This window comes from Salvelinus namaycush, chromosome 3, assembly GCF_016432855.1.
Source record: "Salvelinus namaycush isolate Seneca chromosome 3, SaNama_1.0, whole genome shotgun sequence".
Taxonomy (NCBI): Eukaryota; Metazoa; Chordata; class Actinopteri; order Salmoniformes; family Salmonidae; genus Salvelinus; species Salvelinus namaycush.
In genome coordinates this window covers 78,136,484-78,152,574 of record NC_052309.1, presented here as the reverse complement: position 1 = coordinate 78,152,574, position 16,091 = coordinate 78,136,484, and the positions used below count along the sequence as shown (strand labels likewise).

Genomic DNA, 16,091 nt, shown 5'->3' with positions numbered 1-16,091 from the left:
GAAACATATCATGTATGAGGAAAAGTGTTTGGGTTGGAGAGATCGAGTTTTACGCGTGGACCAACTTCCGGTAAACACAGTGAATATTGTGTGATGACGAAAAAAATCTGCAAAAATCTGCATGTTCCTTTTAAGTGTCTAACGAAGTGTTTAAACTTACCTTCCACGCATTTCCATGCCCGCACCGTTTAGAATGTGGTTTTGCCCATCGATGAATAAAACATGGACTGTAATACGCTTTTGTATTCCAGTAACTCCGTATACTTTCAAAAGCCAACACAAGTGGGACTCCCCTCCGTCTTTATGTACATTAAATTATAAGCCAGATTCAATGTGTAGGTCCAGAACACAGTTTCACTCTCCACTTCGCTCAGCCAGTCTACAGCTCGCACCGTAAACGCCGTGTTGGAATTTGACTCCCATTCATCGGATGTCCCCTGTGCGTTTCCTCCTGCCATCTTCTTGCATTGCAAGCACGTTTGTAGAATATCGGTGGCTATGGGGGTGGGGTGAACCAAAAGCGGGCCACAGATTTTTATTATTATCTTGGCTTCAGAGGAGGGGGGACCTTTTAACCTCTTTTGACTAAGGCAGGGCCAACATGAAGCACAGCTGTTGGGATGTCCAGACACATTTATATAGCCTAGAACTGCGCAATAGGCCTTTGAAGCAGATGTTGGCTAATACGAAGATGAGTAATAGCAGTTGAAGTATTACAATATTATCACATCATGACAAACAAACATACACACACACACACACACACACACACACACACAAACATACAAACACATACAACATACAAACACACACACTCGAGCCTACAAGAATATCCATGCACATATCTTCATGTTTGGTTATTTTTAATTAAAACAAGGGACTCTAAGATGATTGACATATGGTCTATCAAATTGGGAGCATGGTTCATAGGACCTATGTGTCTGGAAATTCATGCTGTCACACACCCATGCTATGCCTGTGATCCAATGGCAGCCACCAGGGCCTGTGGATGGGATATGCCTACTGCCTGTAACACAAGTGCTCCCCAAGACAGATCTGACACATAGTAATGTGATACGGGGTGTTGTCTTATCTCTTCCTTCCTGCAGTAAATCCCTTCCCAAAAAGAGACAGTGGCAACGGGAAATCATGGCTCTTCCACAACCCTTAGCTGGACCATATACTGTCCGGCTGGAAAACTGATTTTAGTAATATGACATATCTCTAAACTATCCCTCAGAGGCACTTATGGAGTGACATATTTTAGAGTGATTATCATTTGGGCCTACCTTCAATCAGTGGCATATGTAAATGCTGAATTTGCCTGGTGTGTTTGCAAAAGAAGAGTGCAAAGGATGCTTTTGTGGCCTGCTGGAGGTCATTTTGCAGGGCTCTGGCAGTGCTCCTCCTTGCACAAAGGCGGAGGTAGCGGTCCTGCTGCTGGGTTGTTGCCCTCCTACGGCCTCCTCCACGTCTCCTGATGTACTGGCCTGTCTCCTGGTAGCGCCTCCATGCTCTGGACACTACGCTGACAGACACAGCAAACCTTCTTGCCACAGCTCGCATTGATGTGCCATCCTGGATGAGCTGCACTACCTGAGCCACTTGTGTGGGTTGTAGACTCCGTCTCATGCTACCACTAGAGTGAGAGCACCGCCAGCATTCAAAAGTGACCAAAACATCAGCCAGGAAGCATAGGAACTGAGAAGTGGTCTGTGGTCACCACCTGCAGAATCACTCCTTTATTGGGGGTGTCTTGCTAATTGCCTATAATTTCCACCTTTTGTCTATTCCATTTGCACAACAGCATGTGACATTTATTGTCAATCAGTGTTGCTTCCTAAGTGGACAGTTTGATTTCACAGAAGTGTGATTGACTTGGAGTTACATTGTGTTGTTTAAGTGTTCCCTTTATTTTTTTGAGCAGTGTATATCACTGGAATGACTGACGCACTTCAGCGCACACACGGAGTCCTAGATCACATGATCAAATGTCAGAGCACGGTTTGAAAACATGTCGCTGCACTTTACAGATGAGGAATTTCTGGAGGCATGGAAGGAATTAGATAAACCTCAGTTGGAGGGGGGGTGGGAGTTTTTCACAGAGACAATGGGTGTCAAAATCTACCGGCTGTATGACAAGGTACATTTAAGTTACTGTTTTGAGACAGGAATAGAAAGTGAAAACTGCTGTGTTAGCTTATCGGCGGTTAGCGTCGTTAGCTGGCGAAGCAATAGTTCATTCATTGTGATTATGCCGATTGGCGTGATTGAATGACGCACTGGCATCGATCTGTTGGATGTGCTCGCACGTAGACTATTTTCACGTCGAAAAGGACATTTACATGAAATAGCATAGCAGATTTTGTGAGTAGGCTACGTTAGACTCGAGCATCAGGCCCACTGGCAAAATGCGGAAGTCACTATTCGTTATCATCAACTAAAGTGTTTTAAACGTCATATTGATGATCGAGTAGGCTAAGGGAGAGTGGGGTAAATTGAGCCATTCAGAATTCATGTAAACGTTAGTTTTGAAAGCATACTGTATCTTGTCCATAAAACAAGTGGCCATTTGGCACAACTTACCTCCGCAATTCAACACAAATACGATCGCTTTTTTGTATTTCAGTCATTTTAAGCATATTTTAACAAGGCTTAACACCTAAAAAACACTTTGTACCAATTTTTGTTTTAACATAGGCCAGGCCCTGTTGTTACCTCATATCCCAGCGATAATGCCTTTTATTATGCCTGGAAAGAAAACACTTCAATTTGCTCAACTTACCCCAAGGCAAACATTTTGACTATATTTGCACACACAGATACAATGATTAACTATTATGCTAGGTTTAAAAGAAAAATCCAAATCAAATCATCAAATGTTATGTCACGTGCCGAATACAACAGGTGTAGACCTTAGAGTGAATTGCTTACCTACAAGACCTTAACCAACAATGCAGTTTTAAGAAAAAAATAAGTGTTAAGAAAGTATTTACTAAATAAACTGAAGTAAACAATATAAAAATACTAATTTAAAAAAATAAGAAAATAGAAAAATAACAAATAATTAAAGAGCAACAATAACAGTAACGAGGCTATATACAGGGGGTACTGGTACAAAGTCAATGTGCAGGGGCACAGGTTAGTCGAGGTAATTGAGGTAATATGTACATGTAGGTAGAGGTAAAGTGACTGTACATAGATAATAAACAGAGACTAGCAGCAGTGTAAAAATGTGGGGGGTGAGGGGATCTGAGGACCCATGCCAAATCTTTTCAGTCTCCTGAGGGGGAGTAGGCGTTTTCATGCCCTCTTCACGACTGTCTTGGTGTGTTTGGACCATGACAGTTTGTTGGTGATGTGGACACCAAGGAACTTGAAGCTCTCAACCTGCTTTAATACAGCCCCGTCGATGAGAATGGGGGTGTGCTCGGCCCTCCTTTTCCTGTAGTCCATAATCATCTCCTTTGTCTTGATCACGTTGAGGGAGAGGTTGTTATCCTGGCACCATACTGCCAGGTCTCTGACCTCCTCCCTATAGGCTGTCTCATCGTTGTCGGTGATCAGGCCTACCACTGTGTTGTCGGCAAACTTAATGATGGTGTTGTAGGCTAGAGATAGTGGGATGAATGGCACCCCCAGAAATATGCCAAATATTGCATTTTGTGCTGTGTCTGTTGGGTATGGTGTGCCAAATTGTAGCCTAGAACATTACCCATTCTCAGACAGTACCTTTTCACAGAATGCATGTTTGTTTTTTATTAAAACCCCTGCCTAACTCTATCCCCAGCTCAAGTTTCTGGAGAAATAATATCCTGTGCAAATCCAGCACATTTCTTGAGGTTGCATGTTTCTTCAACTGGCAATAATCAGAGTCCTGTGGTATGGGATTAGTTACATTGTAGGTGTGGTATATATTTGGAAGAGAGAACTTCTTTCATATGCTGTTCACAGGAAACTGGACTTTATGAGTACAAAGTCTTTGGAGTGCTTGCCACCTGCACTCCAGAACTGTGTGCTGATGTCTACATGGACTTGCCCTATCGGAAACAATGGGATGGATATGTCAAAGGTAAAGAGTAACACAACCTCTCCCTAGATCGACTTTCTTCCATTCAAACCTCTTGTCACACTCAACCCCTAATAAGGGCCATTTATAAGACTCGTAACACATTCATAAGCAACTCAATTCTGTCAGTTTGGTTGAGTATTGATGACATGGTATTGCATATTAATGCTTGTTTTATATGGTGCTTACCTATGCATGTGTTATTGTTCATATGTATAGCCCCTTTAACTCTTACTTAATTATCTAAAATATGAGCTCCACAAAATAGTTGAAACCATCACCTTTCCATTGTCCTTTTCTATTCACTCCTGTTTTCTATCCCAATCAAACCAATCATAACCAAGAATCCCTTTTATCTCAGTTTTCATGAGCATCGCAACAAGAGCACAGGGCCCGTTTGGCAGTTAATAACTTTTCTCGTCTTTTGTTCTCTCTTGCCTCCCCAAAGTATCCAACAGGTAACATGTCTGTCCACCTGAATTTAGCCATAGACTGTAGCCATTGATGTCGTAGTTGGGTAGTTAGCACTCTGGTATAGCCATGGGCTAATGTTGTTGTGTCCTTTGTGTATTAACGTGCTTAATCAAATGTTCATATAAGCCTAGATTGTGTGAACAAACAAGGACCTTGAAGATGTTCTTTCAAGGGCTTGTATCTTGAAAATGTACTTTTTTGTTTCGTCGACCCTCTGAGAAATTACCAACAGGTTCCATCTTAACAAGGTAGGCCTAAGTCATTGGCCATATCTTGTTTTGGGATTTCCAAATACTGTACTGTTGTCCTTTTTCAAGAAGAGACAACAGGGTTATGGATATCCTGGAAATGATAACTAACTGAAGTAACACATTTGCCTCTCCCAGAGACTTGTTGCGTGAGAGGGTGGAGTGGGCTTTTTATTGGAAACACATCCTTGGCTTCAGCTCCTGACTGCCGTCAAGCTTTTTGCTGTTGAATAAAATTGCCATTTCAATAGATTGGATAGATGCTGTATTCTGAAAGTGCTGTTGGTGTCTTTGCTTGCACATGTGATTGTATCTTGATGTGCGCTGTACACTCTTAGAAAAAAGGGTTCCAAAAGGGTTCTGCGGTTGTCCCCATATGAGAACCCTTTTTGGTCCCAGGTAGAACTTTTTTGGGTTCCATGTAGAACCCTCTGTGGAAGGGGTTCTACATGGAACCCAAAATGGTTTTACCTGGAACCAAAAGGGTTCTACCTAGAATCAAAAGGGGTTATTCGAAGAACCCCTTTTGGTTCTAGATAGAAAAAAAAGGTGCTAAGTGCAGCCAGTCTTGATGTATGATTGATGTATGATTTAATCATGCAATGAATAGTAGGACATTATAGTATAATATAATAGATGACTGATGTTTCATGATGTAAGCACTGCTTTATTTTGTGTGTGCCTTTTTGTTTTTTGCAGAGCTGCATGAGAAGGACTATGATGGTCATTCAGCAATCTACTGGGAGGTGAAATACCCATTTCCTCTGTCAAACAGAGACGTATCCTTAATGAAGTAAAATGTCCAAATAAATAATACCTGTACATAATATCAGGTCATCATGTTTCTCAGTAAAAGCAAATAGGCCTGTGCTTTTTTTTTTTTTTTTTTTACTAAATACATACTCCCTACACAATATCACATAATCCTGTTCTATGTATTCACCCACCCACAATGTCTCAATCTTGCTTTTCTCCCTCTCCTCCTTTTCACATTTACAATGGGTCCGACATGGTGAAGTGAAACCAAGTATGGTTTATAGTATTAAGAGTAATGTGAGAAATGTATTGTTCTTTAGGCGACAACACGGGACAGTATATTTTCTCAAGGAGTAACTGATCCAGTCACAGGGTGTGGACCACATTAGACCATATTATCTCTACCAGGCTTCTTTAACAGTGTAAACCTCAGTACGTGTACGTCAGGGAGCGGAGGGACGTTGACGTGGACAGCAGGAAGATCTGGGTGGTCCTGGCTAAGAGCTCCCCACAGTCCCCGTTACCAGAGAAGAGTGGGGTGCAGCGAGTGAATGACTACAAGCAGACTGTGGCCATGGAGAGTGATGGTGCCTGTGGCACTAAAGGTACTGCTCACTCTATAGAGTACACCAGATCCAATCAGAACTCATCCCTGTAGTACCATTTTAAATGTCCATAGGGGAAACTGTTCAGTTGTGAACTTGAATCTGTTGTGGATCTGTCTGTGAAGTCACTTGCTTTTTATTGACAGCCATTTACATTTGCATTATTTTCTTTCAGTCTTCATGAATTACTTTGATAACCCTGGTGGTAATATTCCAACCTGGCTTGTGAACTGGGCAGCCAAGGTGAGTTCAGACCTGAGTGCTATCTAAAACCTAATAGGATTTGATTCCCTTTTTGATTCCCGGTAGAACCCTTTTGGTTCCAGGTAGAACCCTTTACACAGAGGGTTCTACATGGAACCAAAATGTGTCCTATCTGGAACCAGAAATGGTTCTTCTATGGGGACAGCCGAAGAACCCCTTTGGAACCCTTTTTTGTAAGTTTAGCAGCTCATCTTTTTCTGTTGGTGGGATGGCTGACATATTCATAGTAGAGTAATAATAAAGAAGTACTATAGAATTAAGAAAACGGTTTGTTTACTCACATTTATATCTACTTGCCAGTTTTGAATGCCCCAAAGCATGCCCTGTTATCTCAAATGGAAGGCTTTATTCACGCTGTTAATCTCAAGCAGATGTTTTGTGTTAGGATGCCAATGGTTCCTCTCTGTTGCCCCATTTGGGTGTGTCTACTCTGCTAGTCTATCCATGACGTTCATTGACAAAGTCACCTACTCCCCGTGTTTCAACAGAGCGGAGTGCCTGCCTTCCTTACAGACATGCAGAAGGCCTGTGGCAATTACTCGAACTACTGCCAGAAGAACAAGAAATGAACGCCCTTGGTGGGAAGTCGCATCAAAGCCACAAGGATGGCATTTTTCAGCTCATCGTTCAATAAAGTCTACACTTACGGTGTCTGAGGGGCATTGTTGGTGTTTTGGGTATGGTTGGAGACTTATTATGAAGTCAATAGGTGAAAGTGGTGTTGGTGTAATCTGCAGCTAGATGTGGTATTAACTGGGGCATGTACTGTATTTTAAAGTTGTTTATTAGTTGTATAAAAATATATATATTTCAATGGAAGTTATCTGGTACTGACTTCCTACTCCTATGTAAATGTTGCATTTGGGATTGCCCACAGTAAGGGCTTGGATGAGATCTGTAGTGATCTACCCCCTGTTTTAACGAGTACTGTGTTTCTTTGACGACAATGGCTTTCCCTTTTATTTTCCTGTTGTTTGTTGTGGTCAAATGTATGTTGTTGTTTTTTTAAATTCTACATTTGTTATGTATGAATGTTCAGTCAATGAATGATATGCATTTTTGCACTTGTGATTAAGCACTGACATCAAATCAACTTCCAAACCTTAATGTCTACAGGACAAAATGCTGTGCTGTAATTGTACTGTTCATCAGCCTATTAATTAGTGAATTATTAGTTTCTCAGCAGCTCTATTGAGGAATGATTTCGGCACTCTATAATGCAACATTGTTGCTTAGGCAAGCAAGGCTGAATCGAAAGCAGACTAGACTTTTATTTTGTATTTCCCTAATGGACATTTTGAATGTACATAACAAATCTGATTTTGTCCTATCATTAAAAGTTGCCTGCACTGATTTGTTGTGATACTTGAAATTTACAAAAACACGATAATGAAATAGTTTAAGTTAATTATTCATATGTTGAATCTTCGACAGCTAGGCCTATACCTCTTTACCCTTGGGTGGTTGCAGTTAGGCCTACAGTTCTATGGAGGTGATAGTGTGTATTACTATCTAATGCATATCAATAAAATGACGGCTGAGATGAAGCACTGCATCATGCATTATTTTACTGAAATCTTTAGATGCTTTTCAAAACAGGATTGCCACCTTCATGAACACAATTTTTTTTTTAAATTGTATTTTCCACCTTTTGGCGTTGACCAACGAAATGAATTGTTTCTGTGGCTCGCGCTCCCCCTTGCGGTAAAAATGATATGTTCACGCTGCGCGGCCCTGATGTTGCGTGATGAAGTTGATATACTTCACTTGACCTTTCAAATTTGATACATTGTATCTGTTAATTCAATTCTCTCACCGGAAGCACGGCTGTGTTTTGTAAAAAAACGAGTTATATTGAAGATAAATTGACAGGGTATTTCTTGACATCTGAAAAAGGTAGAGCCTAGCCTACGTTTAGCAGTCTAGGCCTACTTTGCAAGTTTTATCTTAAAATTCATCGACAGCATAAAATCCGCGAGAGGCCGGAAAAACCGAACCTCATGAACAGTGAGTCCTATAGAATTTGTCTGGCTACATAGGTGGTATAGGAGCTTAGTTGTAATTAAGCGATGTTATTCTCATAGGCCTACTGTAGGTTGTGAGAAAGTGGACCCTACCTTCTTGTCAGGGGGGTGCTAACTGCAAAGCATTAGGAGTCAAGCAGGATTCAGCTGGAAGATGGGAGTATTTATTTACAGGTATAGAGGGTGAGATGAATCCATGAATATTGACAAGTTGACGAACAACACTGACAAACAGAAACATTACAGACTAGTGGTTAGAGCGTTAGTACTAGTAACCGAAAGGCTGCAAGATCGAATCCCCGAGCTGACAAGGTCAAATCTGTCGTTCGGCCCCTGAACAAGGCAGTTTACCCACTATTCCTAGGCCGTCATTGAAAATAAGAATTTGTTCTTAACTGACTTGCCTAGTTAAATAAAGGTAACATTTAAAAAAATAAACCAAAGGGCCCAAAATACTGAAGTTTCTGGCTTCTAAGGCTTTGACAAAACATCAATAATTATTCACACAGCAGAGTTACAGACAACCATAGTACAAAATGTAACCCCAGTCTAAAATGAAATGTGCAACATGAACAGGTTCCCAGCAAACACGTTGCGTAACCACGACCAACCCCAACGTAATGGATTTGTAATTATTAGTCATGACTAGACATTACCTTCTCACAACGTTGTGGCTACATAATCTGAAGGTAATACCATTTGGTCATCTTCCTACCTCCTCAACATGTCACAGCAACATGATTTCATTACTTTACATATTGGTCTTGATTAGATCCACACAAAGAATGGCACAGTATCTGCGGAGTGAAACATTCTGTGATCACAGCCTATATGAGCTGTGGAGCATGCATCCTCAAATGTCTTTTGAATGAACTACACATTTATAGATGTTTGAGTCCATTTATTGTTCAGATTGGATTTTAAATCTCCATGTAGTTTTTTTTTTAATGCACCCACACATTTGGAAAGGCTGATTCAACATTATGCAAGGGACAATTTTCCTCAAACAAATTGGGCATACCCTGGATTAAATAGCATGGTCAAATAAAATAAATATATACATTTGATGTATTTAATATATAATAATGATATACACTATATATACAAAAGTATGTGGACACCCTTTCAAATTAGTGGATTTGGCAATTTCAGCCACACCCGTTGCTGACAGGTGTATAAAATCGAGCACACAGCCATGAAATCTTCATAGACAAACATTGGCAGTAGAATGGCCTTACTGAAGAGCTCAGTGACTTTCAACCTGGCACAGTCATAGGATGCCACCATTCCAAGAAGTGTTCGTCAAATTTCTGCCCTGCCAGAGCTGCCCCGGTCAACAGTAAGTGCTGTTATTGTGAAGTGGAAACATCTAGGAGCAACAACGTCTCAGTCGCAAAGTGGTAGGCCACACAAGCTCACAGAACAGGACCACAGAGTGCTGAAACACGTAGCGCGTAAAAATTGTCTGTCCTCGGTTGCAACATTCACTACCGAGTTCCAAACTGCCTCTAGAAGCAACGTCAGCACAATAACTGTTTGTCAGGATGGGTTTCCATAGCTGAGCAGCCGCACACAAGCCTAAGATTACCATGCGCAATGCCAAGCGTCGGCTGGAGTGGTGTAAAGCTCGCCGCCATTGGACTGGATCAGTGGAAACACGTTCTCTGGAGTGATGAATCACACTTCACCATCTGGCAATCTGACGGACGAATCTGGGTTTGGCGGATGCCAGGAGAACGCTACCTGCCCCAATGCATAGTGCCAACTGTAAAGTTTGGTGGAGGAGGAATAATGGTCTGGGGCTGTTTTTCATGGTTTGGGCTAGGCCCCTTAATTCCAGTGAAGGGAAATATTAACTCCATAGCATACAATGACATTCTAGACGATTCTGTGCATCCAACTTTGTGGCAACAGTTTGGGGAAGGTGCTTTCCTGTTTCAGCATGAAAATGGCCCCGTGCACAAAGCGAGGTCCATACAGAAATGGTTTGTCGAGATCGGTGTGGAAGAACTTGACTGGCCTGCACAGAGCCCTGACCTCAACCCCACCGAACACCTTTGGGATGAATTGGAATACTGACTGCGAGCCAGGCCTAATCGCCCAACATCAGTGCCCGACCTCAATAATGCTCTTGTGGCTGAATGGAAGCAAGTCCCCGCAGCAATGTTTCAACATCTAGTGGAAAGCCTTAGACCAAATCCTTATTAATGCCCATGATTTTGAAATGAGATGTTTGACGAGCAGGTGTCCACATACTTCTGGTCATGTAGTGTATCACGTTTGCAAGGCATATGAACTAACAGGTTATATAATAAACAATGCAATTATCACAACACATACTGTAGGTCTTAATAGGGCTTTTTTTCTGGCTTGGCTTCCCCAGTGATTTTACCCGCACACCGCTACTGGTCACTATACTCCTGTTTATTGCCAGTCCACTGGTGGTGAGTGAGACTAGAGAGTGTTCCCCTCCCATCCTTACTGTGTCCCTCTCTCTGATGTTTCACTTCTGCTGACCTGTCAGCGAACTGGGCATTGTTCTAGATGTTTCCTGAGTGAAAATGGTGCTGGCTTCCTATGAGATCACCACCTCACTAGTGTCATTGCTCTAGGCCTAGGATATCTTGTGTGAAAGCCCTCCCATCAACCCCAAAGAGAATAGCTTTGTCTTTGCCATTACATTTCCAAGCACTGTCCAGGTAACTTTTTAGTCATCGGCATATAGCCAGTTATTAAAATTGGAATGTTTTGTTGTCCCTTTGTCAGGCGTTCAGCCACGCGCATGTACAGTAGGCTACAGTGCACACAACATGCCATCTATAGCCTTTGATATTGATTATTATGCTATTTGCTATTAAGGAGTTAGAGAAAAGTGCAATCATGGAATCACTACCCACTGGGCACACACTGGTTGAATCAACGTTGTTTCCACTTCATTTCAATGAAATTACATTGAACCAACATGGAATAGATGAATTGATGTCTATGCCCAGAGGGTATTGTTTAATCATCAATGGAAAGTGAAGTAGGGCCTAGGGCTCACTGATTTCACTGTGCTGGAGATTGACCACTTACTTTGTTCTTCTCTTCCACCTAGTGGTCTGTGGAGTGAATAGTAGAATGTTGAATGAACATAATCTGCAGTGAGGGTCCAGTCTCAATTTTGTCTCATGACTTCTTTCAGCCCTGAGACTATCAGGAAGTACAAGGAACACATTTGTGTATCCAATTAATATCTCAATTTGATTCATGAATACTTTACAGTCTTAATTACATTACTGAATTCGAATTCCATTTATGGGCCACAAAGCATAGGCGTGCATTAGTTATTTTAATTGAGTAATCAAAGGCACACTTCAGTTCTGGCAATGTAAGTGACGAGTCAAGAATTGTCATAGCAGATAGAGCTGAATCCATTTACGAGATAGTTGTAGGTCGAGGACTTTGGAATTAGATTAAGGACTTTGAATCTTGGAAGAGTTTTTGTATGATTTTCTATGCATCCGTTCTATTTTGGTGGAACTGAATTATGGGAGTAATGATAAAAATCAGAGCCTTACATTTCTATTTTTATGCACCATTTTATCCACTGGAATTTCTTGAGTGAATAATATTCAGTTCTCAAAAGGGTTCTTTCCATTGCCAGTCTTTCACAAATATATTTCTTGGCTAGCCATTGTATTTTAAAGGGGGGTTCTTTTGATTGGTAATATACAGGGATAATTAGCTTTAGAAAGTGATATACTTTTTCTCCTGGACTCCTGCTTCTCCTAAATGTCAGCTCAGATTTCCCAGGTGCCTTGCTGTCTGCCAGAGGTAACACAATAATGGCTGTGCTTGGAAATGTATTTTTTCAACCTCCTTTTTGGTGATTTTTAATAGATTACAATTATAGATATCAGTGTGCTCTGGGAATCGGAATCCTTGATCCTGAATAGGCTTTTATATGATTTTATACAGTGTTGTGCAAATCAACTGTAGTTCAACTCAATTATACATGCAGACTCACATGTGGTTCTAGCTGAGCACAGTTGCCTTGCTTTACCTTTATTCAAAAAGGCCCAATCTTAAGGTTATACAATTCTTTTCTTAAGCATAGGTACCCTAGTGGTTAGAGCGTTGGGCCAGTAACCGAAAGATTGCTAGATCAAATCCCCGAGCTGACAAGTTAAAAATCTGTCTTCTGCCCCTGAACAAGGCAGTTAACCTAGACTGTCATTATAAATAAGAATTTGTTTATAACTGACTTGCCTAGTTAAATAAAATAAAAGCATTTCCTTTATATTATGAATATCAATCAACCCAGTCGCACTGGTTCATTTCAACAGCATCTTTGAGAACTGCTGGGTACTTGTGCCAATCACATAATTTACTTATTAATTCAGTCCAAACTTAATGATTTCCAGAAGTAAGAGCATTTTGAATAACCAATAGTATAACAAATGTCCAGCAATAGGCTACATACGCATGTATTTATGATGTTGGAAATAACTCAGCCCTGCAAAATGAGAATATTTAGGAGGGATTGTTTAACTCCATTAGTTTAATGGTTAAAAAAAGATGTATAGCAGTATTGTATTTGAATCTCTCAACAACTGGCATGCAAACTGGCAGAGTTCTAGCTTATTCCTCTGTCTGTATTGCTATGTGTACTCAGTTTGTGCCCCCTTTTATTTTGGAGAAATATTGAACCGTAGCAAGCCGTATATCAGGATACCAGGCAGGAATCCAACTGTTTGACAATACTTTTATAATGGCTGTGTTAATGTTCTTATTACCACAGAGGATGGTTTAGTTGAGTTGAGAAAGCTTGCAGTCAAAACACTTGATGTTTGACTCTTTCTGTTTTAAAAACATGCTTGTCTAGGATGGCAAATACTGTATCTCTCTGTATGATAGCTCATTTGGCTTGGCGGGAGCCATTCCGGTTCTGGGAGAGTCTAGTCTGTTCCTCAGGGCCAACGTTTAGCCTGCTACTGAGGTAATGAATGGTCTCTTCACAAACATGGAGAGACACAATATTGTCTCAGGGCTCTCCTGCTACGGAACTCGGAAATCACCAGGATGGCAGGCTGCTGCTGGGCACTCAGGGGTATTTATGGATTTTGGATCGTTACAGCTGTGTAAGATAATGTTTGATTTTCATCCATTAATCTTTCTGCAAACAGCTCCTCATTCAACGAGCAGAAAAAAATGTCTGTGTGAAATAGGGGTCCTTTTAAACAAAATAAAACAAAAAAGAGAAGCCTTTTCCTGACTTGAGCATACATTTACAGGCTACAAAAATACACAGAAGAGAGTTAAAAATAAAATGTATTTTTGTGAACTGGGTCAGACACGTGGCTAGTGCCTGTGACTGGATGTTGACTTCTTTCCATTCACTTTCTACCTGCAGGCTTGTGTCTATGATGATGTTGAGAAAACAGACTATGATACAGGCTATTTTTCAACTTTTCAGAAGAGTAACAATAACTGCAAAACTTTCTGTTGTTCTGCAGGCCGCTGCCAAAAAGAGAGAGGTACACACAGACCGTAATGAACACCCATTGCTGGTCTTATGGTATGGTTACAATGAATGCATTTCTAAGTTTAAATGACTAAGCTCTGCTGCTTGTCTGCGCAAGTACAGATTCAATCACATAAGCGTAATGCACAGTGTAAGCTGCATTACACAAAATTGCTAAGGCTTTGGCGCTAGCTTAATGTCAGGTATTTGTTTTCCTTGGTGTTTCTTTGCATTCATTAAAAATAATTGTGTTTTCTGTTGAGCTGCCGTGTACTGGGACTGGCACCTCCTCCATACGTAACCTAGTCTCTGGGCCAACACAAGCCTTGCATTCCAAGGAGGGGCTACTCCTGTTTACCTCTCCCGACCGTCTGACCGCAGACTCAGGGTCCTCTCCTTTCCTTCTGTGGTTTCTGGCAGCCGACTCCAGATTCCTGCATGTCTATCACTGTAATCAGGAGTCCAGACCTGCAGTCAGCCAAGCAGCTTGAAACAAAGCAGAATAAAGTAGGTGAAGCATTTCATTTGGATATGGAGAAGCAGCATCTGCATTCTCTCTCAGATTGGTGACCCTCCGAATCTAGATGATGACCATTCTTCCCCAAAGAGCCAAAAGGGGGCATGCAAGCTCTCCTCAGCTCTGGTAGCCTAACTACAGAGGCTCTATTGGCTGCGCTCTTCATTAAGGAGTTATTGAGGACTACCACCACTACTATCGTGAAAATGTTCAGTTATTTTCTCCATTGCACTTTTCAAAAAAGTTTTACCCACAAAATATACATTTGGCAAATGTCTGATTGCAAACATTTCGAGTGATTTCTGATTATCCCCTCTTCTGTTTTATCACTCTGGCTCTTCTTATAAATTCATTTAATGAAACTCCTCTGGGACCTGATACCTCCTATTATGTCATTACCCCTCCGGCAGAAGAAGAGATGACTGTTTTTGCTTAACTACAGCTGCCTGCAGACCACATAGAGCAGAATAGTACTAGAGCACTGAGGAAGTAGTACTAGAGCACTGAGGAAGTAGTACTAGAGCACTGAGGAAGTAGTACTAGAGCACTGAGGAAGTAATACTAGAGCACTGAGGAAGTAGTACTAGAGCACTGAGGAAGTAGTACTAGAGCACTGAGGAAGTAGTACTAGAGCACTGAGGAAGTAGTACTAGAGCATTGAGGAAGTAGTACTAGAGCACTGAGGAAGTAGTACCAAAGCACTGAGGAAGTAGTACTAGAGCACTGAGGAAGTAGTACCAAAGCACTGAGGAAGTAGTACCAAAGCACTGAGGAAGTAGTACTAGAGCACTGAGGAAGTAGTACCAAAGCACTGAGGAAGTAGTACTAGAGCACTGAGGAAGTAGTACTAGAGCACTGAGGAAGTAGTACTAGAGCACTGAGGAAGTAGTACTAGAGCACTGAGGAAGTAGTACTAGAGCACTGAGGAAGTAGTACTAGAGCACTGAGGAAGTAGTACTAGAGCACTGAGGAAGTAGTACTAGAGCACTGAGGAAGTAATACTAGAGCACTGAGGAAGTAGTACTAGAGCACTGGGGAAGTAGTACTAGAGCACTGAGGAAGTAGTACTAGAGCACTGAGGAAGTAGTACTAGAGCATTGAGGAAGTAGTACTAGAGCACTGAGGAAGTAGTACCAAAGCACTGAGGAAGTAGTACTAGAGCACTGAGGAAGTAGTACCAAAGCACTGAGGAAGTAGTACCAAAGCACTGAGGAAGTAGTACCAGAGCACTGAGGAAGTAGTACCAAAGCACTGAGGAAGTAGTACCAAAGCACTGAGGAAGTAGTACTAGAGCACTGAGGAAGTAGTACTAGAGCACTGAGGAAGTAGTACTAGAGCACTGAGGAAGTAGTACTAGAGCACTGAGGAAGTAGTACTAGAGCACTGAGGAAGTAATACTAGAGCACTGAGGAAGTAGTACTAGAGCACTGAGGAAGTAGTACTAGAGCACTGAGGAAGTAGTACTAGAGCACTGAGGAAGTAGTACTAGAGCATTGAGGAAGTAGTACTAGAGCACTGAGGAAGTAGTACAGCACTGAGGAAGTAGTACCAAAGCACTGAGGAAGTAGTACTAGAGCACTGAGGAAGTAGTACCAAAGCACTGAGGAAGTAGTACTAGAGCACTGAGG

General features: G+C 41.5%; 1 protein-coding gene across 1 annotated transcript; it reads left to right on the top strand.

The window, feature by feature from the left end:
- Nucleotides 1–2,006: 2,006 nt before the first annotated feature.
- LOC120044628 (phosphatidylcholine transfer protein-like) lies at nucleotides 2,007–7,769 on the top strand. The gene is made up of 6 exons (XM_038989302.1): nucleotides 2,007–2,143; nucleotides 3,955–4,072; nucleotides 5,491–5,570; nucleotides 5,981–6,152; nucleotides 6,328–6,395; nucleotides 6,905–7,769. The coding sequence occupies exons 1-6, from the start codon at nucleotides 2,015–2,017 to the stop codon at nucleotides 6,983–6,985; spliced, it is 648 nt and encodes a 215-aa protein (XP_038845230.1). The 5' UTR covers nucleotides 2,007–2,014; the 3' UTR covers nucleotides 6,986–7,769.
- The last annotated feature ends 8,322 nt before the right edge of the window (nucleotides 7,770–16,091 follow it).